Source organism: Balaenoptera ricei, chromosome 1, assembly GCF_028023285.1.
Source record: "Balaenoptera ricei isolate mBalRic1 chromosome 1, mBalRic1.hap2, whole genome shotgun sequence".
In the NCBI taxonomy this organism is placed as follows: domain Eukaryota; kingdom Metazoa; phylum Chordata; class Mammalia; order Artiodactyla; family Balaenopteridae; genus Balaenoptera; species Balaenoptera ricei.
In genome coordinates this window covers 132,007,120-132,032,154 of record NC_082639.1, presented here as the reverse complement: position 1 = coordinate 132,032,154, position 25,035 = coordinate 132,007,120, and the positions used below count along the sequence as shown (strand labels likewise).

Genomic DNA, 25,035 nt, shown 5'->3' with positions numbered 1-25,035 from the left:
TATATATATATATATATATATATACTTTGATTCTTAGTGTTGATGTTGTCCTGGGTTCCTTCCTGTCTTTATTTCTATTTGCTATTTGGCTTATAGACCTCTTTGTTTCACTGTTTCATTTTCTGCCTTTAGGCTGAGGCCACTAATATCTGTGCTATATTATCACCATCACCCATAAACTTAAGGGAAATAATATGATATCAGTTGTACTGCCTTGAAAATCTAGACTCTGCCACCAACAAGTTGTATAGTTCTGTCTCTTCAATAACTCTCATATCTGCCTTCCCCCTTTGTATTCTCATTGACCCTCTTTAATTTCCTTTCTTTCTCATAAGAAATTTCTAAGATAAAACAGACTGATTTTGTAGATATTATAATATCCAACATATGCAAATATTTATTCGGTGCCCCACCATGCACCTAGCAGTGTGCTAGAAGTATATGTAAATAAATGTTGAAGAGAAATCATTTGTTTAAAACCACCTGTAGACTTGCTGCTTTTTAATTTGAAAGACTACAGATTATAATATTACCTCAAATTATAAAAAAGAAACACCATCGTTAGATGCATCTATTCAGGACGCTTCTCTCTTCAAAACCCTGGCAATTGGATCCCTTCTGCAACTGTCATTTCAAACTCACCAGATCTGACTCCAGACCAGCTTCTTTTCAACTAACCTCTAGGACTTCCCAATTTTCAGCAGCAATCAGACCACATCACTATCTCTCGTAAAATCTACTTGCTGCCCCATTTGTCTTACACTTAGAACAAAAAGCTCACCCCCTTGTTTTAGTTCCTAAAGCCCAGAGTGATCTGTCCCCAGCTTTATCTCATACTCTTCTACCCTTGCTCATTCCATTCCAGCGACACTGATGTTTTCATGTTCTTTGAACACTCCACATTTTCCTTCCACCTTAAAGCCTTCACATTAGCATTTCCTTCTGTCTTTAATGCTTTTCCTCCTGCTTCTCACTGGTTTCTTCTGGTCATTCTGCTCTCAGCTTAAATGCCACCTTTTTAGAGAGGTCTTCCCTGACCTCCCTCCCTGTATAATATAACCACCCCGTCACTCTATCACATAACCTGGCTTTAATTCTCTACCTAGCACTTACCACTGTCTTCTATTTTTTATGTTTACTCGTTCAGTACTGTTGTGTATATATTGGTGTTTGTTTCATTGTCTGTCTTCCACAGAATGTCCATTTCATGAGGAAAGGAATCGTGTCTTCTTTTACCATTTTAATTGCCAGTGCCTATAACAGTGCCTGACACATTGTAGGCACTTAATAAATCGATAGTTATTGAAATAAATAATGGGAAAGAATACAGGCAATAACAAGGGCGTGCCTATCTTGGGGTGTGGAGGAAGGGATTGGTAATAGGGAAGGCTCCTTTGAGGAGGAGACTCTTGGACTTTTAGAGCTAGGCACCCACAGAAGGAGAGGGTGCTCTGGGCATAAAAAGAACATGGGGAACATACCGTGCATTCTGGAAAGTACAAGATGTCTTGTTATAAATGCACCGTAGAATTGCGGTGGGGGCAGGGTGTAATTGAGGAGTAATGGCAGGAGATGGGACTAGACAAATAGGAAGAAGCCTCATCTTGAAGAGCCTCACAGTGTCATCTTAAGGAGCTGGTATGTACTGCCCAGGGAGTAGGAACAGCTGATGGGTTTTAAGTAGTGAAGCAATATGATCAGATTTTGTGTTAGGAATATCATTCAGACAGCATTAGAGATAAAGAACTGGAGATGGGTAATCTTGAGAAGAAGAGACCAGTGAGAAGATGATTTCTCTGGTCCAGGAAGGAAATGATAATGTCTGAATTAGTGCTGCAGCAATAAAGTGGAAATCTGGAGAATGGCCAGGTATCTCATCAGAAGGTAAAGTCAATAGGATTTGATGGCAGATTGATGTGAAGGGATCCTTGGTCTTCCCTCCCTGGTCCCACCTGATGGAGGACTTCAGGGTCTCTGTGGGCAGGTAGGCTATGGGGCTTGGGTCAGTGATACTGTCTGTTCATAAGAACATGCATCCCTTATATGAGCCTTCTTCGGTGCTGGAGCCTTTCAAAGGGACACACCCACTCCAGAGAGTTACATGGAATTTGCCTTCACCTCTCCCTCTTCTAAGAGCTGACACTATTTGATGCTTCTCCAGGCTTTCCTGAGACACACCAGCTATGGTAGGTCCTAATTCCCCCACTTCTCCTCCACTTAACCCCATCTGCCACCCGCATGGAGTTAAGTGAGTGAGTCCTTCTCCTTATTTCTCTCACACGGGACGCGAGCCATCATGCCCCTTGTTTCTCTCATACTCAAAGAGAATGAGACCAAGTGCTGAAACATATTTTTTTGCACAGCCGTATTATACTCTTCTACCTAATCATAATACACTTTTACATTTGATACGATCACTGCTGTAACCATATTGTACTTAGTTCTAATTATCACATATTTCTCCAACATTTTCCCATTCAGCACGCCTCTATCTTACTTTCAGTCATTCCCTTGCCATTTTTCACTTATTCATTCATTCATCTATAACATATTTATTAAGGATTAAGCATCTGTTCTCTACTATGGCTGGGATTCAGACATGAGTAAGTCATATCCCTTGCCCTGGGAAGCCTCTGCCAGCAGCTGCCTCCAGCTGTGTGTGCTCATATGTTTGTTTTGCATTTGGATTGCAGACTTCATGCTCAGGAGGAAAGTCAGGGATGGAGATGCTGATGGAGAGCCACTGGCAAACAGATGACCATAAGGAGGCCCTAGGAAAGCAGAAGAGTGATAAGAGAATAGGGCCAGGGAGGTAGGAACCCAGGGGAATCTCCACCTCTATCTCTGCAAGAGGGTTGATGTGGATTCAAGAGAAGACTCAGAACAGTTGCTCAAGATGTCAGAAAAGAATCAAGAGAAGAACCAAGGGAAGCATTTTAAGCAAAAGGAAATAGTCAGTAATATTTATTGCTGCAGAAAGGTCAAGGAAGATAATGATGGAAAGACTTCATTGGGTTTGATAATTAGGATGTCAGCGTAAAGTCAGCAGGAGCAGTTTTGTAGTCTGGTGGGACTGGGGGTTGGAGAGGAAAGGGGAGGCAAGGAAATTAAGAAAACTGAACTGTAAAGGAAGGAGAGAAATCAGACAGGACCTAGGCAGAAGACAGAGGGTCTAGGGAGGGACATTGTAGGTTCTGCCTCTAAAAGTGCAAGGCTGTGGTCTACAACATAGACAGGAGAACAGGATCTCCTTTCTTTCTTTTTCTTTTTCTTAAATTTTTTTCACGTCTTTATTGGAGTACAAATGCTTTACAATGTTGTGTTAGTTTCTGCTGTACAACAAAGTGAATCAGCTATATGTATACATATATCACCATATGCCCTCCCTCTTGAGCCTCCCTCCCACCCTCCCTATCCCACTCCTCTAGGTGGACACAAAGCACCGAGCTGATCTCCCTGTGCTATGCAGCTGATTCCCACTAGCCATCCATTTTACATTTGGTAGTGTATATATGTCAATGATACTCTCTCACTTCATCCCAGCTTCCCCTTCCCCCTGCCCGTTCCCTCAAGTCTGTTCTCTACATCTGCGTCTTTATTCCTGCCTGCCACTAGGTTCATCAGTACCACTTTTTAAAATTCTATATATATGCGTTAGCATATGGTATTTGTTTTTCTCTTTGACTGACTAACTTCACTCTGTATGACAGTCTCTAGGTCCATCCACCTCACTACAAATAACTCAATTTCGTTCCTTTTTATGGCTGAAGTAATATTCCATTGTATATATGTGCCACATCTTCTTTATCCATTCATTTGTTGATGGATATTTAGGTTGCTTCCATGTCCTGGCTGTTGTAAATAGTGCTGCAATGAACATTGTGGTACATATATCTTTTTGAATGATGGTGTTCTCAGGGGATATGCCCAGTAGTGAGATTGCTGGGTCATATGGTAGTTCTATTTGTAGTTTTTTAAGGAATCTCCATACTGTTCTCCATAGTGGCCGTATCAATTTACATTCCCACCAACAGTGCAGGAGGGTTCCCTTTTCTCCACACCCTCTCCAGCATTTATCCTTTGTAGATTTTTTGATGATGGCCATTCTGACTGGTGTGAGGTGATACCCCATTGTGGTTTTGATTTGCATTTCTCTAATGATTAGTGATGTTGAGCATCTTTTCGTGCATTTGTTGGCCATCTGTATGTCTTCTTTGGAGAAATGTCTATTTAGGTCTTCTGCCCATTTTTGGACTGGGTTGTTTGTTTTCGTGATATTGAGCTGCATGAGCTGCTTGTACATTTTGGAGATTAATCCTTTGTCCATTGTTTCATTTGCAAATATTTTCTCCCATTCTGAGGGTTGTCTTTTGGTCTTATTTGTGGTTTCCTTTGCTGTGTAAAAGCTTCTAAGTTTCATTAGGTCCCATTTGTTTATTTTTCTTGTTATTTCCATTACTCTAGGAGGTGGGTCAAAAAGGATCTTGCTGTGATTTATGTCATAGAGTGTTCTGCCTATGTTTTCGTCTAAGAGTTTGATAGTGTCTGGCCTTACATTTAGGTCTTTAATCCATTTTGAGTTTATTTTTGTGTATGGTGTTAGGGAGTGTTCTAATTTCATTCTTTTACATGTAGCTGTCCATTTTTCCCAGCACCACTTATTGAAGAGACTGTCTTTTCTCCACTGTTTATTCTTGCCTCCTTTGTCAAAGATAAGGTGACCAAATGTGCGTGGGTTTATCTCTGGGCTTTCTATCTTGTTCCATTGATCTATATTTCTGTTTTTGTGCCAGTACCATACTGTCTTGATTACTGTAGCTTTGTGGTATAGTTTGACGTCAAGGAGCCTGATTCCTCCAGCTCCATTTTTCTTTCTCAAGATTGCTTTGGCTATTCAGGGTCTTTTGTGTTTCCATACAAATTGTAAAATTTCTTGTTCTAGTTCTGTGAAAAATGCCATTGGCAATTTGATAGGGATTGCACTGAACCTGTAGATTGTTTTGGGTAGTATAGTCATTTTCACAATATTGATTCTTCCAATCCAGTTGCATGGTATATCTCTCCATCTGTTTATGATATCTTTGATTTCTTTCAACAGTGTTTTATAGTTTTCTGAGTACAGGTCTTTTGCTTCCTTAGGTAGGTTTATTCCTAGGTATTTTATTCTTTTCGTTGTGATGGTAAATGGGATTGTTTCCTTAATTTATCTTTCTGGTCTTTCGTTGTTAGTGTATAGGAATGCAAGAGATTTCTGTGCATTAATTTTGTATCCTGCAACCTTACCAAATTCATTGATTAGTTCTAGTAGTTTTCGGGTGGCATCTTTAGGATTTTCTATGTATAGCATCACGTCATTGGCAAACAGTGACAGTTTTACTTCTTCTTTTCCAATTTGTATTCCTTTTATTTCTTTTCCTTCTCTGATTGCTGTGGCTAGGACTTCCAATACTATGTTGAATAATAGTGGTGAGAGTGGACATCCTTGTCTTGTTCCTGATCTTAGAGGAAATGCTTTCAGTTTTTCACCATTGAGAATGATGTTTTCTGTGGGTTTGTCATATATGGCTTTTATTATGTTGAGGTAGGTTCCCACTATGCCCACTTTCTGGAGAGTTTTTATCATAAATGGGTGTTGAATTTTGTCAAAAGCTTTTTCTGCATCTCTTGAGATGTTCATATGGTTTTTATTCTTTAATTTGTTAATATGGTGTATCACACTGACTGTTTCGGGTATATTGAAGAATCCTTGCATCCCTGGGATAAATCCCACTTGATCATGGTGTATGATCCTTTTAATGTGTTGTTGGATTCTGTTTGCTAGTATTTTGTCGAGAATTTTTGCATCTATGTTCATCAGTGATAGTGGTCTATAATTTTCTTTTTTTGTGATATCTTTGCCTGGTTTTGGTATCAGGGTGATGGTGGCCTCGTAGAATGAGTTTGGGAGTGTTCCTTCCTCTGCAATTTTTTGGAACAGTTTGAGAAGGGTAAGTGTTAACTCTTCTCTAAATGTTTGACAGAATTCACCTGTGAAGCCATCCAGTCCTGGACTTTTGTTTGTTGGAAGATTTTTAATTACAGTTTCTGTTTCATTACCTGTGACTAGTCTGTTTATGTTTTCTAATTCTTCCTGTTCAATCTTGGAAGGTTGTACTTTTCTAAGAATTTGTCCATTTCTTTCAGGTTGTCCGTTTTATTGGCATATAGTTGCTTGTACTAGTCTCTTATGATCTTTTGTATTTCTGCAGTGTCAGTTGTAATCTCTCCTTTTTCATTTCTAATTTTATTGATTTGAGTCCTCTCCCTTTTTTTCTTGATGACTCTGGCTAAAGGTTTATCAATTTTATTTATCCTCTCAAAGAAGCAGCTTTTAGTTTTATTGATCTTTGCTATTGTTTTCTTTGTTTCTATTTCACTTATTTCTGCTCTGATCTGTATGATTTCTTTCCTTCTTCTAATTTTGGGTTTTCTTTGTTCATTTTCTAGTTGCTTTACATGTAAGGTTAGATTGTTTATTTGAGATTTCCCTTGTTTCTTGAGGTGAGTTTGAATTGCTATGAACTTCCCACTTAGAACTGTTTTTGCTGTGTCCCATAGGTTTTGAATCATAATGTTTTCATTGTCATTTGTTTCTAGGTATTTTTTGATTTCCTCTTTGATTTCTTCAGTGGTCTCTTGGTTATTTAGCAGTGCGCTCTTTAGCCTCCATGTATTTGTGTTTTTTACCGTTTTTGTCCTGTAATTGATTTCTAATCTCATAGCATTGTGGTCGGAAAAGATGCTTGATACAATTTCAATTTTCTTAAGTTTTCCAAGGCTTGATTTGTGACCCAAAATGTGATTTATTCTGGAGAACGTTCCATGTGCACTTGAGAAGAAAGTGTATTCTTCCACTTTTGGGTGGAATGTCCTGAAAATATCAATTAAGTCTATCTGGTCTGTTGTGTCATTTAAAGCTTGTGTTTCTTATTTATTTTCTGTATGGATGATCTGTATATTGGTGTAAGAGGGGTGTTAAAGTCCCCCACTATTATTGTGCTACAGTCGATTTCTCCTTTTATGGCTGTTAGCATCTGCCCTGTATATTGAGGGGCTCCTATGTTGGCTGCATAAATATTTATAATTGCTATGTTTTCTTCTTGGATTGATCCCTTGATGATTATGTGGTGTCCTTCCTTATCTATTATAACAGCCTTTATTTTAAAGTCTATTTTATCTGATATGAGTATTGCTACTCCAGCTTTCTTGTGATTTCCATTTGCATGGAATATCTTTTTCCAACCCCTCACTTTCAGTCTGTATGTGTCCCTAGTTCTGAAGTGGGTTTCGTGTAGACAGCATATCTAAGGGTCTTGTTTTTGTATCCATTCAGCCAGTCTGTGTCTTTAGGTTGGGGCATTTAATCCATTTACATTCAAGGTATTATTGATATGTATGTTCCTGTTACCATCTTTTTAATTGATCTGGGTTTGTTTCTGTGGGTCTTTTTCTTCCCTTGTGTTTCCCGCTTAGGGAAGTTCCTTTAGCATTTGTTCTAGAGCTGGTTTGGTGGTGCTGAATTCTCTTAGCTTTTGCTTGTCTGTAAAGCTTTTGATTTCTTCATTGAATCTGAATGAGATCCTTGCTGGGTAGAGTAATCTTGGCTGTAGGTTTTTTCCTTTCATCACTTTAAGTATGTCCTGCCATTCCCTTCTGGCTTGCAGAGTTTCTGCTGAAAGATCAGCTGTTAACCTTATGGGGATCCCTAGTATGTTATTTGTTGCTTTTCCCTTGCTGCTCTTAATATTTTTTCTTTCTATTTAATTTTTGATAGTTTGATTAATATGTGTCCTGGTGTGTTTCTCTTTGAGTTTATCCTGTATGGAACTCTCTGTGCTTCCTGGACTTGATTGACTCTTTCCCTTTCCATTTTAGGGAAGTTTTCGACTATAATCCTTCAAATATTTCTCAGACCCTCTGTTTTCTCTTCTTCTTCTGGGACCCCTATAATTCAAATGTTGGTGCATTTAATGTTGTCCCAGAGGTCTCTGAGACTGTCGTCAATTCTTTTCATTCTTTTTTCTTTATTCTGCTCCCTGGCAGTTATTTCCACCATTTAATCTTCCAGCTCACTTATCCGTTCTTCTGCCTCAGTTATTCTACTATTGATTCCTTCTAGAGTAGTTTTTCATATCAGTTATTGTGTTGTTCATCACTGTTTGTTTGCTCTTTAGTTCTTCTAGGTCCTTGTTAAATGTTTCTTGTATTTCCTCCATTCTGTTTCCAAGATTTTGTATCATCTTTACTATCATTACTCTGAATTCTTTCTCAGGTAGGTTGCCTATTTCATTCATTTATTTGGTCTTGTAGGTTTTTACCTTGCTCCTTTGTCTGTAACATATTTTTTGTCATTTCTTTTTTTTTTTTTTTTGATGGGTGGTGCTGTATTCCTGCCTTACTAGTTGTTTGGCCTGAGGTGTTCAGCAATGGAGTTTGAAGGCAGTTGGATAGAGCTGGGTCTTGGTGCTGAGATGAGGACCTCCAGAAGGCCTCTGTCAGATTAATATTCCCTGGGGTCTGAGGTTCTCTGTTAGTCCAGTGGTTTGGACTCAGAGCTCCCACCACAGTAGCTTGGGCCCGACCTCCAGCCTGGGAACCAAGATCCCACAAGCCGTGTGGCGCAGCAAAAAAAAGAAAAAAGAAAAGAGAAAAAAAGGAGTAATACAATAAGAAAGAATAAAAAACAAAATAAAATTAGAAAGATAAAAAATTTATTAGGAAAAATAAAAATATAATTGAAACAACAGCAACAAGGTAAAAGAAAACCACAAAAGAAAAAAGAAAAAAAAATGAAAAGAGGGGAACAAGCCCAAAAGAGCAGAACGATAGCAAAGTATAAAGAATAAAATAAAATTAGAAAAAGAAAAGATTTATTAGAAAAAATAAAAATATAAATGAATCAACAAGGTAAAACAAAACCCCAATCTAAAAGAGGAAAAAAGAAAAAAAAGAAAGCCTTGGCTATGGGGGGCAGAGTTTAGGTGGGGGTGAAACTTAGGCAGGGGTGGGGTTTAGGGGTGGGTGGGGCCTAGGCTCAGGACCCATGCAGCCAGAAAAGGCCTTGGTGGCAGGGCCTAGCAGGGCGACATTCAAGCATGGGGCGGGGCCTCTGCTTAGGACCTGTGCGGAAGGGGAGAGGCAGCACCCAAGTGTGGAGCTGCTCAGTTTGGAGGCAAGGTCCTGGGTGAGGGTGTGTGGGTGCCAGTCCTGTCCTGCCTCCACTTCTCCTCCCCCCTCACTCCCCGCAATGTGCCACGTCCTACCCGGTCGCTGGGGGTTCCTCCCGTCCCCTTAGGTGTCCGTGGCCCCCACTGGTGCCTGGTAGGTGCCCTAGTTGTGCAGAGATGCGAATTCCACATCCTCCTAGTATGCCATCTTGACTCCGCCCCTCCCCCAATCGCCTTTCTATGGTACCATTCCTGCCAACTTTGTAAGCCACCCAGAATGCTGGCAGCCATGGGATTCCTACTGGCATTTACTACCTCTTTTTATGCAAAGGTCGAGGGAAAAACATTTCTGGCTCCTTCTACTTTGTCTCTGCCTCTCTCTTCACCCTGCAATCACTTTTAGTCATTTGAAAAGTAAAATTAAAGATTACCACGGTGCAAAGCAGCCTTCATGAAGGTTTACACAGGCACAGGATGTTATTCTAATGACCCCATCTCAGACTCCTTCCCAGTGACTTCCAGTTTGAAGCAGGTTGCCAAAGAACATTAAGGTAAAAATTAGCAGAGCACACAGCTGCTCCTCCTAGAGAGGCATTTCCTGCTGTTTCAACACGTAACTTGTTTAGTAACAAACACCAGGACAGAATCCTTAACTCTTCACCAATGTAGACCCCTGTCCTAAAGATGACACTGAGAGCAGGGGCAGATGTGAGAAGGCTTACCCACCCCAAGGAAGTTTCAGAGGGAAATTATTACTCGAATGAAGATTTTTAAGCATCATTCGTCCTCCACACCCACACACAAAACCCTTGTCATTTGCCAATGAGTCAAGGTGCTGCCTTACAGTTAACACGGAGATTTGAACTTGGGGTCCATGAACCTTCTGAAATTGTCTAAAAAGTTGCAAGTCTGCAATTTTTTAAAAAAGAATCCTGACTATGGCTTTTATCAGACTTTCAAAGGAGTACACGAGTTCTGTGAAAATAAGAATCACTGTGTTAACCCAACATGCATTCCGGTGCGGAAGCTTCGGCAAATCATCTAAATTCGCTGAGTCTCAGTGATAGGCAGTGATGGTGGTCCCATCTCGAGCATCCATGGTCCAAAAGACCTGCTGAAGAATGCTGGAGAAATGCCTAATTGATTTGGAGTAATCTTTACGGTTTCCTACAGCTCTCAAACATTCTATGAGAGGTGATTCTTGGTATTTGATTTTAAAAAACAGAAAAGTATGGTCAGATTAAAGCAGGGGACACACAATGACTTGCATTTTCCTTTCTTAGATATTGTGTCTTGACCAGAAGCACTTACCAGTCCTCTAAAACCTTAAAATGTTCAAAACTAGCACTCTGTCTCTCTCTCTCTCTATTTTGTTTAAACCAAACCATACTGAAAAGTTTAAACAAACAAGTTAAACCATAAAACAGCTCTGTTGGGATGGTGGGAGGAGCTGGGAATGGAGACAGGGAATAGGAGCCTCATCTGGTCATTGTCCCAACACACTTCCTTGAGCTGGTCCCAAAGCCAGAGAAACCCCTAGAAATACTCTCTACAGGAAGAAAACCACTTTCTAAGGGCACAGGAAGAGCACCACTAGATTAAAAACACTGCGATCCTCCTCCAATCTACCCGAGAAGAAACGCAGTAGAGTTTCAAAGGCAAATACTGAGGTCCCCTTCATTAGGCTACACTACTGTGCTCTTCACCAGCAATATTTTTGCTTCTGTACCTCCAAAAAAATTCTGAAAAACTAGATAACCTCTTGAACCTTTCTAAGTGGAGAGCTAAAATTTTAGCTCTCCACTTAGAAAGGTTTTTTCATCATAAGTTTTTAAATAAAAGATGGAATTTCCAGTACATTATAAAGATTGGCCTTTTACAGTAAATAAATATAACATCATTTCCTAGAATTTATCCAATGGAATAAAATGCCATCGTGATCTGATAACACTTATCACTTAAAAAAACATAAACTAGTTTCTAATAGTAGGGAATTTTATATTATTCATTTTCTCTTCTTTAACACCTATTTCTATTTCACTTCCTCTACAGAATTTAAATCTAATTCATTTCTAAGGTTAAAGTATTTTATTGATCACTATATCATACTTCTTTACACAAATAAAAACATAATTAAGTTGAAATGTAAAAGATGCAATTTTCTGAAACCATAAATCTCTGCTAAATTTTTCACCTTTTTGATTGAGTTAGCATGACAATTACTTTTAGTACACAATTAAATAAAATAGCATAAACATACTACAAATTTTGATAAGTAATTTAAACTTCCCTATTTAAAATGCTGTTGAAGATGCATCTCTACATGAGAAGAGGGGCTTTTTCCCTATTCATGTAATCTTGTATGAATATTATTTATTGATACAATCAAACAAGTTCAGCATCAATTCTATTCCTAAATTTTGTTTTTTGAGGATTTTTAAGCATTAAGGACTTTTATTCATATGACTAAGTAAATGGAAATGGAAGCTTATTATAGCAATGTCTCTCAATTCTTTGAATTCCTTCCAAGTTTCATGTCCCAAATTACATAGTGATGTATTATCAACATTTAGTCAATGGTCTAGAATCTGACAACTTAAGTGGGTCTTCATCAAAGCTGATGAAAAGAGAGAAATGGAAACCACTGGACTTGAAACAGATTTGTTACACTATCATTTGAAGCATTCAAGTTGTCAAGATCTAAACCAATATTTTGGATGGTCTCTGTTTGGCACATCCACTGATGTTTTTTACATACAGAGGCAAGGCCTAATGATAAATAAGAGTCAAGTTATAAAAGGTATTATTCTTTTATAAAATGGGAGAAGACACATTTGTAGGCAGATCGGTTTTAGGAAAGTGCAGATGTTGGAGTTGAGAATCTGAACACAGATTTACTTAAATCCTCCTTGTTTGTGTACCCCTTGGGAAGCCAGGCTCATTCTGGTTTAAAGATTTCTGCTGTAGAACCTGGCATGGTACTCTTTGGGTACTGAATAGAAATATGGTACTAATAATAGCTGGTGATATAATACAATCCACAGAGAACTGCATGGGATTAAGTTTCCACTAAGGAATTATCACCATACTTCCTGTGCAAATAAACAGCACCATAAATCATAACATTATGATACTCCCAGTGTTTGATAATAGGTCCTGCAGAGGCCAGTTGATTAGTGTCCTAGTTCTTAAGAACACAAAATATGCCTGCTTATTTTAAAGACAATATTCAGAAACTCCTAGATGGAAAAGTGCCAGGCTTCTTATACAAAGATAACCCCACTATCTGGGAGACTTGCACTGATTTGTGTTGTATCCACCTCACTGTCTGGTCTGGCTGTGGTCAACAGTGTATATGCACTGTGCACGTGCACACACACACTACCACCACCCCCCCTCTGCATACAGCCTACATCATCCATCTCTGGAGCCCAGCTGTGGCAATTGAGAATTTCTATATGGGAAGGGTTTGGGGTAGCAATCTGGCTGGAAGAGCAATAAAGCTTCAGTTGCAAAGCAAATGCACAATTTTTATGTTGGTGGTTATATTGGGGTAGCTCTGGATGAGTACAGATGCGGCAGCTAGGCTTGGTCATGTCACATATTCTCTCATTGACAACAACGCAGCATGGATTTGAAAGCCTGGAGGTTTACAAAAGTAAAAAAGTAAAGTGGAAAAACCTCTTGTTTCAAAGTCAGGCTCTGCTTCTGTCCTTTTGAATGTTACTTTAGACTCTTCAACCTTCAGTATTTTCATGTGTAACATGAGGGTGTTGGATGAACATTTACAGAACTTATTTGTCTAAAAATGCTTTAAAAATGTTAATAGGTTTGATGAAATCCCAACAGAAGGGAGCTCATGAGAAATCATACTTGCTATAGATCCAAGGAAAATAAGTTTATTATTCATATATTAATAAAAATTAAACATATATGTACGTATACATGTATACATTAAGCATTGGATAATATTATAGATATGTGCTGAAATGATAAAGCAAGAAAAGAAAACATAGATCAATAATACAGGATAGACGACATAGCACAGCACAATTAGTTGATGCTCTGTGCATCAAAGTATAGGTCAGACAACTGTGTGGATCATAGAGTTTCTGTGTGACTTCCTATTAATCTTGGGTATGGCATACCAGTTCTTAAAGGGAGATTACTGCATAATAATAATGACAGTGTTTTTTTACATAAATATTACAAAATATGTCAGAAAAGCAAATACTAGTGGCACAAAGTAGTTACTCAATAAATATTTGTTGAATGAATGAAGAAATGAATTTTGTCCTGAGCCTTGGTGCAGTGTCCAACTGGGGTAGGACTCAAGCAGAGCAGTGAGAAATAAAAAGGGAGCAGAGGGCTTAAGCCACCCCCTAACGGAAACAGGCAGGATTGTAACTCAATACCATGATTATTAACTAGAATTTTTTGGCCACACTGATTGCACATGGATACTAAAAGGAAGTTTTCTTTTCTTATTACAGGCCAGCTGCCTAAAAGCCATCTGGAACTGGAGATTTCAGAGAGTGGTCTTCAGAACCACCCAACTCTTTTGCTTCAGTGCCCTGATCTCTGGTAAAATTTATGCTAACCCTTCACATGGCCCTCAGTGATTAGGGTAACTTCTCCAAGTGGGAGAAGTTAAGGATGGTAGCCGGTTGTTGTGAGGTATTAGAAAACAGTTCAAGCCCAGATTCCTGGAGGAAAAATGCACCCGACACCATCCTATTGGTAGAAAAGGCTTCAGGAAGAACGTAAACAGATATACCCAGGACCAACTTATCCATTAGACTCAATAGACACAGGCCCACGTTACCTTTAGGGACCCACAAAAATGCTTTAATTTCTTTAAAAATCATTTCCTTCTAGGCCCAAAAAAATGTTTTAGTGTATAATACTAATATGTTCATCTTTATACCAATGCAGTTATAAAATAGTTTTTAATATTTTATTATCGAGGAAGGGAACTCCAAAGGCAAAATTGCCTAGAGTCCATGCAAGCCAATATGCAGGCCTGGTGACATCAGAATAAAGTCTTCAGGCAAAAAAATGCCACAGAGGTGCCTGTGAGGGAGGGACAGACGGAAACGACCCTCTTGTGGGCAGCAGAGAAGAAGGTTGAATAGGAACGAGACTTTATAAACAGGAAAAAGAGCCATTTCCAGGTTTGATTGCTTACATTGTACACCTCTTCACATGGGAACTGGCCTCTTCTGGCTGGGGTGAGCTCCCACCGGCTAGGATAACAATACCGCGCATCATAGTGCCCTTTATACCTTTAAGGGGCACATTCTTTATTTCATTTGAGTTCACAAACATCTCTTTAAAAGGCCTGTTTTAAGACCTGTGTTAACAAGTGAGTAAGCAGAGATGGAGGAAGTAGAGTAATTTATCAAAGGGAAATGGCCCAGAGCAGTGGGATGAGTGTAAGATTGCAAACCGGGAGATACAATGAGCCTTTGCCACAAACCTGTTGTGTTTCACCCAACAAGTATGGAGAGAATGCCTGTTAAGTGCCAGGCTCTGTGCTTGATGTTAAGAATCCAGAGGTAAAAAGAGACCACCATCAGGATTCAAAATCTAGCACATAAGACCCATGTCATATAGACAGATGCTGCAATACCTGGCAGTAAGGGAGGTGGAGACAGAGAAGGGTGCAGTGGGAGCTGAATACCAAGCCCACCTGAAGAAGTCAGGAAAGTAGGGGAGGAAAGTTACCACACTAAGCGGTCAGGGCAGCCAGAAGAGCAGGAAGAGCACGTGCAAAGGCATGGAAGTGAGACTTAACGTTTTGCTAAAAAAGTAAATATGGTGGGTGATGAGGCTGGACCAGCAGGTAGGTGCCAGATCATAAAGCATCTTACTTTCCATGTGAAGAGGTAGCACCTGGAGATATGAGGCCGCCATTGAGACATTTTCCATGTCATTTACTTTGGGCTTGGGCAAATTATTTAATGTCTCCTCCATTTATAAAAGGAGAAGATTAGATGACCTCCACGGTCCCTTCCAACTCTGATATCTTATGATTCCAGATCTTGAATACCAAGGATCCTCAGAAGAGGACATTTTCTTATTCCATCTTCATGTATACTTTCAAGTAAAAGATGGAAACCACTCTTTTTGCTTCAAACAACCAGATTAGACATAAAACGGTCATGTTTTTGGTATCTGTCTTCTAGTCCAACTCATCTGACTACACAGAAGTGTACTTATGCTCACACTCTCCTTCTCATTAGGGGTGCTAACCTGACCCACACTTTCCTTTCCTTAGAGCTAATTAACCAGAAAGAAGTGGCAGCGTGGACCTATCACTACAGCAACAAATCATATTCATGGAATTATTCCCGGGCATTCTGCCAGAAGTACTACACGGATTTAGTAGCTATCCAGAATAAAAATGAGATTGCTTACCTCAATGAGGCCATACCTTACTACAGTTCTTACTACTGGATTGGGATCCGAAAGATCAACAACCAGTGGACCTGGGTGGGAACCAGAAAGACTCTCACCGAGGAGGCTGAGAACTGGGCTGACAACGAGCCCAACAACAAGAAGAACAATCAGGACTGCGTGGAGATCTACATCAAGAGCTCGTCAGCCCCTGGCAAGTGGAATGACGAGCCCTGCGGGAAAAAAAAGCGGGCGCTGTGCTATACAGGTAGGGCCTTCTCTGCACTGAAATCTGATTGTTTATAAAAAAAAAAATGCCTTCCCTGCTTCGTTAATATAGCCCCTGAGTCAATGGCATTGAGTCTCAAAGTCAGGGACATGAAAACAAAGAGTAAACTGTCAATCAAGCAGCATTATTGAGCACCTTGAAGAATATAAGCTCAGGATTAGAGAAAACTGGCCTTTTGAAGCCAGAAGGAAATTTTAAATATCATCCGGTCCACCCTTCTAATGTATAATTGATGAAATAGATGCTCAGGAAATTTGTCTCCTAAAATTTATGTCCAGAGCTTGTTTGTACCACTGTGCCCTAGAATAAGAGACTGTGTAAGTTGAGAGGGAACTTGGCCTTGCCTCTAGGAGATACAGTTGTAACTAATACCTATTGAACATCAGTACGTTCCAGGAATTACTATTAGTTCATGTGTCGTTAGTCCATTTAGTATTAGTTGCATTTAGTCCTCATGAGAACCTCATCAATCAGCTCCATCTACTGCCCTCATTTTGCCCTCATTTTGCTGATGAGGGAAAGGCTCAGAGCTATTCAAGAACCTGCCCAAGATTCCGAGTTCCTTGATGATGGAGCCAGTTTCAAACTCATGTTTACTCCAAAGGTGGTATTTTTAGCCACATATGCGACCACACTCTTTGCTCAACATTCTCAGGAGGCAATTTGAGAACATGACCAAGGATGACAGTGCTTTATAGATTCCCTTCAACAACAACATATCTCCAGGTCCATTGGACTTTGGTAGGGGATGAGGGGTGAGGAAAGGGAAGAGGTAACTGAAGGTGAGATCCTGTGAGTATATTTGATTCTCCACTCTCCAGATTCCAGAGTAAGCAGACCTTGCGTGAAAGCTTGGTCTTCCTGTGGCCATGTGCCTCGTGCCAGAACTGATTCCATCTTTCTGATGTGGCTTCCCATCCAGAGGAGCCCACCTTGCCCTGGGTAGCATACAAACACTGTAGCTAGGGAGAGTATGCCCTGGGCAAGAGAGTCCTGAATACTCTGAAGCTTCTTCTTCAATAAATCGTCTTACAGAAGCCACCCACACTCTGCTATATATGTTCTAAATTTGTTAGATTATAAACACCTCCCCTCAGAAGCCCTCAACAATAATGGAACAGAATACAGAGTATAGAGTATTCCCTGTACTTTCTCCCTCTCCTCATACAGCCTCCTAGCTGAGGGGAAACATATCCATACACGCGTTGTCATGTAGTCAGATCTCGCTTTACAAATAACTTATTCTTATATTTAATAAATAAAATAATGACCTGTTCTTTAGAGGCCTGGATGGACATTACGAGAGGGTTAGCTCACCCTACTGCTCTGTCAGTCAGCTCCCTACCCTTCCTGGGCTATGCCTCCCTACAACTGTCCTGCTCAGATTATCTTGGCTGCCACGAGATGTTCCAATATGCCACTGCTTCCCCTCCCCACTCAAACTTCAGCCTCCCTATCTGCAAGATAGTCTCCCTCAACAAAGCTTGCGAGGAAGAAAAGAGATTGAAAATTACTGGCATGAATGATAATGAACAAGGCCACTCCCCTAGCCTGCAACAACGGCAGGCGTCACTAATTGGTACAATTTCACCCGAACACAGTTGGCTTCTACCTCCGCTAATGCAATACTCTAGGCATTGATTGCCATTTTGCCATCCAAGATGTAAAGAATGTAGGGAACCATCAGTTCTCTGTGGGAGATAGATGAGAAATAGATAGGTACACTAGGCTGCAACAAGAAAACTAAGCTGGAATAATTCCCTAAATGTCAGGATTGCTTAGACCTCAGAACAAGGTGTCAAGGAAAAAAAAAAAAAAAAGATTGATTCATTGAGTCACCATTATGTTCTTTCCTGGAGATCCAAGAAATAGATAAGTTATTAACCTGCCTGGAAACCCTGAAATGGAATAGAATACAGAACACTGGCTGTTCTTCCATTCCTAGAGTTCTGAGATCCTGAGGAAGCTACAGTCAGGACAAAATTTTTATGCTCCGAGAGCATAGGGCAGTCAAGTATTACTGTAAGGCACTGGTGGGTCAAGGTGAATAGGGTGGAAGACATGGACCAAACTTCTATTTAGGAGCTCCTGTTGCTTCCTGCATCTTCTCTTCACCTGGAACCCTTCCCAGTGGTTCAGTGCAGCTTCACCAAACTCACTGGCTGCCATGGGAACTTCCCGCTGTAGAACACTGCATGGCTTAGAGAGCTACAGCATCTCAGGGTTAAGAGGGACTATAGAGACCAAATAGCACAACCTGCTATGTGACACATGGATTGCCTCTTGTGATAGACCCCAATGTGGACTAGTGGTTGGCTGGGCTTAGGAAACACCACCAGAAAAGAGTTCAGCCACAGACCTTGCTCCCAGCTATGACCTCATCAATAAAAACACTCTCAGCGCTTTCATGGTATCAATTCTAATACTAATCGACCACCAAGGGCATAGTGCATACACCCTCAACAAGTCTCTTACAGGAAAGAAACTCTGTCCCTTCTCTGTGCTGTCACCCAAGTGGCATAGACTTAGTGAGGAGGGCCTGGCAGGCCAGTCATCTCTGTACCATCTAAATCTGGCATATGTAGACTTGTGACACAGCTCCCCATAAGGTCATTTGTCCTTGACCATGAGTAGGTCTTAAACATCTCATTCAGCTCCTCTGCTCCTCCGCCATGTGGTGTCGGGCATAGACATAAAACAGACCAAAGGTGGAAGGGCTTTGGCCCTAACATTGGGCAGGTCGGGCTCAAAGAAGTAACTTGCCTGAGGTCACATAATATTAGGGAGTGGATTCTGACTATGTATGCATGACCCCTGCCACCCCTGGTTCCTAACCTCCATGCTGTGATATTTGTCATAGGAGTTTCCGTAATAATACAACGCTATGAACCCTCTTGGTTAAAAGCCACACCCTATTTTGTACCACACAGAGGAGTTTCACGGTCTACCCATGTATTGGTGGCTCCGTTTGTCCCTCTGTGTCCACACATGGCAACCCCTCTTCGGGCAACACTAAATGCAGCCTGAAATAGAAGCCAGGGAATGCTCCAGCAGGCTCCGACAGTGTCCTTCACAGGGAACAAGCTGGCTCTCCAGGGGATGCTGGGGTTTTTCTGTTGTCTGGCTAGATCAAGCTTACCCAAGTGGGACTAAGTCTGTGACTTGGAATAAGAATCCAGCTTTTCTGCCCACCTCCTGGGAATGCCCATGATTCTGACCCTTCTGTATCCATGCAGCCTCCTGCCAGGATATGTCCTGCAGCAAGCAAGGAGAATGCATTGAGACCATCGGAAACTACACCTGCTCCTGTTACCCTGGATTCTATGGACCAGAATGTGAATATGGTGAGGCCCCTATTTTGTTGATAGCACTGTGGTCATTGGTCTTGTGCTAGAGGCGATGCCAGGAAGAAAATCATGTTGGAGTTGCTCCAGTGAGTAAAGGCTAGTCCCAGGGCCTCTCTCTACCATCTGTCAGTCTGCCTCACTCAAATTGTCAGAGACACACACTCTGGGTTAAAACACTTTATTCTTAGAGAGAGCATTTCCTCCCCAAATCTCAAAAGGTAAAAGGGAAATGAAAAGGCAGTGAAACAAAGAGAACTCTTTCAGGCTAATTTTGCTTGTTGGGAATAAAAACCAGTGAAAGAGTGATTATTTCCCAAGTTGCAACCAATACAAAACTAAAGATGAACAGGTTGTGTTAGAAGTCCAGGGAGGTTGGTTCAGGTGGTTTATACAAACAGTTCAGCTTGTAGCAAACCTGACATTGTCTTTCCACCTGCAAAGAAAGAAATCAATATTTCGTCCCCACAGTCACAGAGTGTAGCGAATTTGACCTCCCTCAACACGTGCTCATGAACTGCAGTCACCCTCTGGGAAACTTCCCTTTCAACACACAGTGCAGCTTCCACTGCGCTGAAGGGTACACACTGAATGGACCCAGCAAACTGGAATGTTTGGCTTCTGGAATCTGGACGAATACGCCTCCACAGTGTGTAGGTATGTAGACCCAGTTCTTTCCATCTTCACTCACAACTAGAATTTCAGAGGGGAGAACAAGCTCCCCCCATTTAAAAGACAAGGGAAATAATGAGGATCTACATGAGATGGGAAATTCTGCTTGTGACTCTTACCCGGCAACCAGAGTAACACTAATTTTAATTTTCATGATTTTGTATCTGTGGAGTGAGGTAGTCAGTTTGGTTCTTGATTCTCAGGCAAAAGCAATACAAAAGGGTCCTTCTCCATTTGTTAATTGCAAAGTGAACAGAGTACAATAATGATTTAGGGGTTGGGTATTATTAATTTGATCATTTTACCTTGCTTCTTTAAAAAGTAAACAACAAAAGGATGCTTGGATCTTTCCAAACAGCTATTGAAAGTACCATTTAACCACCGAAGTTCATCACCTGCCTGACACTTTGGGAAGATGCAGACAGCTGTTGCAGCATCTTAAGGCTTCCAAGGTGCTAGGCATAATCTAAGGTCTCATGCCATTGTTCTGTGGTTGTTTTTAGCTGTCCAGTGCCCACCCCTGAGGTCTCCTGAGCAAGGAAGCATGACCTGTTTCCACTCTGCAAAAGCATTCCAGCACCAGTCCAGCTGCAGCTTCAGTTGCGAAGAGGGATTTGCATTAGTTGGGCCAGAGGTGGTGCAATGCACAGCCTCGGGGGTGTGGACAGCCCCAGCTCCAGTGTGTAAAGGTGAGTTTCAGGCAGTTGGGGATGTATAATGTCCACTGCACCTGGTTCTTGCTGGGAGCACAGATGAAACTGGCTAGCTTATGGAGAAACTGGCCTGAATCACCATAACTTGACTCTCCTTTTACCTACCACTCAGCTAGATTGTGTTCATCTGAGATAGGAAAAGAGTGTCAGGCTCTAGAAAAAAAAAAAAGAGGATGATTTTACTACTTATTTTAAACAAAATTTAAAAGTCTTCCTTTCCCCCAAACTCACTGCCCTCAAGCAATTTCAGAACGACCTCATTCATAAATTTCACGTAAGAGGGAAAGGGTAGCATCTACATCTGTAAGTAGACACTAGAAGACCTACCAGAACAGGTTTATAGCAGTAAAGGGAATAAAGGACATTAGAAAAAGCTTGAAGGAGTCTTTTATTTTAAAGAGATTTAGGTCCCCCTGAAGCCTGGTACTACATACAAGTCTGGACAAACATCACTAGGGTCTCCTGAACCTTACAGATTCCTAGCGCCACCTGGATTTCCAGAGGTGGTTTCACCATTGCTCTCTAGCTGTGGGCATGGTTTTTCTCCTTCCTCAGTACCTTTCTCTCTGTCCTTGGTTGTTCTCTCCAGCTACGCAGTGTCAGCTCCCGGAAGCCCCTAGCAAAGGAACCCTGGACTGTGTCCATCCCCTCACTGCCTTTGCAATGGCTCCAGCTGCAAATTTGAATGTGAACCTGACCATCGAGTGAGGGGCTGGGACACACTCTGCTGCACTGGCCCTGGCTGGGGGATTGCACCCTTGCCAGCCTTCGAGGGTAGGATTTTTCATTAGCAGCCCCCAGTGCACCGGGAAGGAGTCACAGCACAGTGGAAAGATCAAGGGCTCTTAACGTCAGGATGACCTCCTCCAGGCTCTGGCACTGAAACAGGTTGTCCAACGTCCGGGAGGCATGGTTTTCTCCTCCATGAAATGAGCTACGAATTGCAAGGAGCTTCAATGAGGACGAAGTATATAAAAAGTATACAATTCAATAGCTTGTATAATGTACCTCGCAGACAGCCTTTGTTTCTGCCTCTTTTTTCCCTCCCTGCCTCATTGGTGCATAGAAGCTGTGGGTCAGTGTCCTTCCTATACTTCAGATGGAGTCAGAACAGTGGCTACTAGGACACAGAGAGAGATTGCTCCTCATAGCCCTCAGTGGTAGCCTTTGACAAAGGATCGAAGGAACACTGCATTGAAAAAGAGGTTGTGACACAATTCTAGACAGTTAGCTAATACCACAAAACTGAATTCCGTGTAATCGCCTCACACCTTCATCTTATAAAGCAAAAATGGGGACTAGGATGGGGGGAAATGAAATGTTGGATTAGGGAATTCCCGGGAGACCTGGATTATTAAACCCAGCTCTACTACTGTCTACATATAAGACCTTAGGAATGTCACTTAAAATTTCTGGACCTCACTTTTCTCATCTGCCAAGTAAGCGAGAAACACTAGAGGGTCTTTGGTTCTTAAATGCCCTGATTCTGTAAAAAACAGAGGTCTAAGGTCGCAGTGTACAGGTAGTCTTTATACTCTGAAAAACTCCAGGAGTATCCTGGAGATGAAATGCTTTGTCAAGGAAGAGCAGGAGGAAGCCAGTCTTTATCAGAACTGAGGTCACTCGGGGCTTAATTGTGCTCAGGAACTGACCTTGGGCTGCACTCACTTGGCAATTGAAGTCTGATTAGGATGACATCCTGTGTTCAAGAGACAAGGCTCTTTCAGGATCATTTTATAGGGCTCGGTATTAGAGTGCCAACAATAAGCTATGTTGTTCCAGCTTTTTCCTTAAAAGTCCAGTCTGTACTATATCTCCTCCTTCCAGATCCAATTTCGCAAATATTGCCAATAAATATTTAAATAGCACCTTCAATGTCCGAAACACTGCCAGGCTCTGGGAATACAACTCTGGAAGAATGACACCAGCCTCAAGGAGACTGCAGTCTAAGGGGCAGAATTACAGTAATGCATGAACAGCTCAACAACAGGGGCTGTGGGAGCACACGGGAAGAGCTTCTAGCCCGAGCTGGGGTGGGCAGGGAAGGCTTCTTAAGGAAAGTGAAGTCTAAGCTGAGACTCGAAGGGCAGGTGAGTGATCCAGGTAAAGAGGGGCATGGCAAGGTGTTCCCGGCAGATAGCTCTTTTCGTAAAAGGAGGATTTAGGGTTCTGCATATACTGACAATGTGGGTTGAAAAGATGGAGCATCTCTCAAGGGGCTCTTCTGAGAAAGAATTGAGCCCTTCTACTGCCCAGTATCAGACGATCACTTTTTCCATTTAGCCATTGCCTGTGAACCTCTGGAGAGTCCTGTGCATGGAAGCATGGATTGTTCCCTGTCTTCGAGAGCATTTCAGTACAACACCAACTGTAGCTTTCGTTGTGCTGTGGGTTTCACACTGAGAGGAGCTGGCACAGTTCGATGTGCTGATTTGGGACAGTGGACGGCGCCAGCCCCAGTCTGTCAAGGTACTGTGATAGCAGAACGTTGCTTCCATGCCTCTCAGCTTATTCAAGGCATCAGCATGTGCATTTAGTTCCGTCATTCATTTATTATTCAAACATTCACTAAGACTCTACTATGTTCCAGGCCCTTTGTGTGGGCACTCGGGATGAAGTGGTGAGTGAGGGCAGTCTTAGGCATGTGTTTATTACAGTATCCTGAAACGCAAGGCATGGACTGACATGGATGTCGTGAGTTGGCATGAAGGAGAGGGGGCTGGGAGGAAAGAATTATGCATGAGGAACAGCATGGAACAGTGGAAGGGTAATGACAAGACATTTAGTCCAGTTCTGTCATTTCCTGGCAACAAGCTTTTGGTCTCTCTGAAACTCAGTGTCACCTGCAAAATAAGAGTACTATTATCTCCCTTACCCGCCTCACTACTGGTTGTGGATTAATGTGTGTAAATGCAAGCTTAAAAATGCTACGAGGGACTTCCCTTGTGGCACAGTGGTTAAGAATCCATCTGCCAATGCAGGGGACACAGGTTCCATTTCTGGTCCAGGAAGATCCCACATGCCACAGAGTAACTAAGTCTGTGAGCCACAACTACCGAGTCTGCGCTCTAGAGCCCGCAGGCCACAACTACTGAGCCCGCGCACCACAATTACTGAAGCCTGGGCGCCTAGAGCCCATGCTCCACAATGAAGAGTAGCCCCCGCTCGTTGCAACTAGAGAAAGCCTGCGCACAGCAACGAAGACCCAACACAGCCAAAAATAAATAAAATAAAATAAATAAATTTATTAAAAAAAACTGCTATGAGCTTTACAAATGTAGGTAAAATAATGATCATAACATTACCTTGTAAATCATATGTCTCTGATCTGATTTTACAAAGTGATCTCTTTTAAATAGTTCATGATCTCAATATTTCGCTCTTGAAGAACTGAGGCATAGGGAAGTCACGAAGATTATTTTTTTTACAAGAGGTATCCCACAAAGAATTTATGTCCCAGAAGTGAAAATATTGGCATTTCATGTGAGATCCCAAGCAATTTATGTGAACCCTGGGTCTAAGTATACCTGATTTTAAAATGAGGCAGTGGTTTGAAAGTAGTGTCTTGAAGAGAGATGTATACACCCATGTTCACAGCAGCATTATTCATAACAGTTAAAATGTGGAAGCAACCCAAGTGTCCATCATAGATGAATGGATAAGAAAAACGTGGTATATACATACATACAATGGAATATTATTCAGCCTTAAAAAGGAAGGAAATTCTGACATATGCTACAACATGGATGAATCTCAAGGACATTATGCTGAGTGTAGTAAGCCAATCACAAAAAGACAAGTACTGAGTGATTCCACATGTAGGAGGTACTTAGAGTAGTCAAAATCACTGAGACAGAAAGTGGAATGGTTGTTGCTGGGGCCTAGAGGAGGCATAGGTAGTTGCTGTTAAATGTTCTGGAGATGGATGGTGGTGATAGTTGCACAAAAATATGAGTGTACTTAATCCCACTGGAATGTACACTTAGAAATGGTTAAGTGGTAAAGGATAAGTTTTATGCTGTGTGTATTTTACTACAGTTAAAAAAATTGAAAAAAAAAGTGAGGCAGTAGAGGAATAGATCATCATAACACCATGATGGTGAGGCTTAGCGAGGGGAATGGGAGGTACTGGGAATGTATTGTCTGAGAGACAAAGACACAGAGAGCCCTTTGACATGCTTAAAAGGAGAGGGTCTTAAGGGGTCACTGGAGACATTCTTGTCTCCAGTCAGGTAAATGTCTAATCATCCAGAAGAGAAAATTGACTATTCTCTTAAGCATCTAGATACGTGGTTTCAATAACTCCCCTGGTAGGCCTTCCTAGCGTTTTCCACTCTGACTTTCAAGGTCTGCATCTGATGCATAGCTATAATGATTTTAAGACTATTACTACTACTGCTACTACTGCTGCT

At 41.4% G+C, this 25,035-nt stretch overlaps 2 protein-coding genes across 4 annotated transcripts in view; one reads left to right on the top strand and one right to left on the bottom strand.

Moving 5' to 3' along the window:
* Positions 1 to 25,035, bottom strand: part of FIRRM (FIGNL1 interacting regulator of recombination and mitosis) — a 366,159-nt gene that overhangs the window by 166,942 nt on the left and 174,182 nt on the right. The window lies entirely within an intron of this gene.
* The window catches only part of SELP (selectin P), a 45,762-nt gene that overhangs the window by 2,441 nt on the left and 18,286 nt on the right, over positions 1 to 25,035 (top strand). Inside the window, exons 2-7 of one of the 2 annotated variants that reach the window (XM_059903421.1) lie at positions 13,700 to 13,790; positions 15,487 to 15,873; positions 19,131 to 19,238; positions 19,710 to 19,895; positions 20,414 to 20,599; positions 22,907 to 23,092. In XM_059903421.1, the coding sequence (XP_059759404.1) occupies positions 13,700 to 13,790; positions 15,487 to 15,873; positions 19,131 to 19,238; positions 19,710 to 19,895; positions 20,414 to 20,599; positions 22,907 to 23,092 (1,144 nt within the window). The remainder of the gene's footprint in view (positions 1 to 13,699; positions 13,791 to 15,486; positions 15,874 to 19,130; positions 19,239 to 19,709; positions 19,896 to 20,413; positions 20,600 to 22,906; positions 23,093 to 25,035) is intronic. The other variant, XM_059903427.1, reaches the window with a different exon arrangement.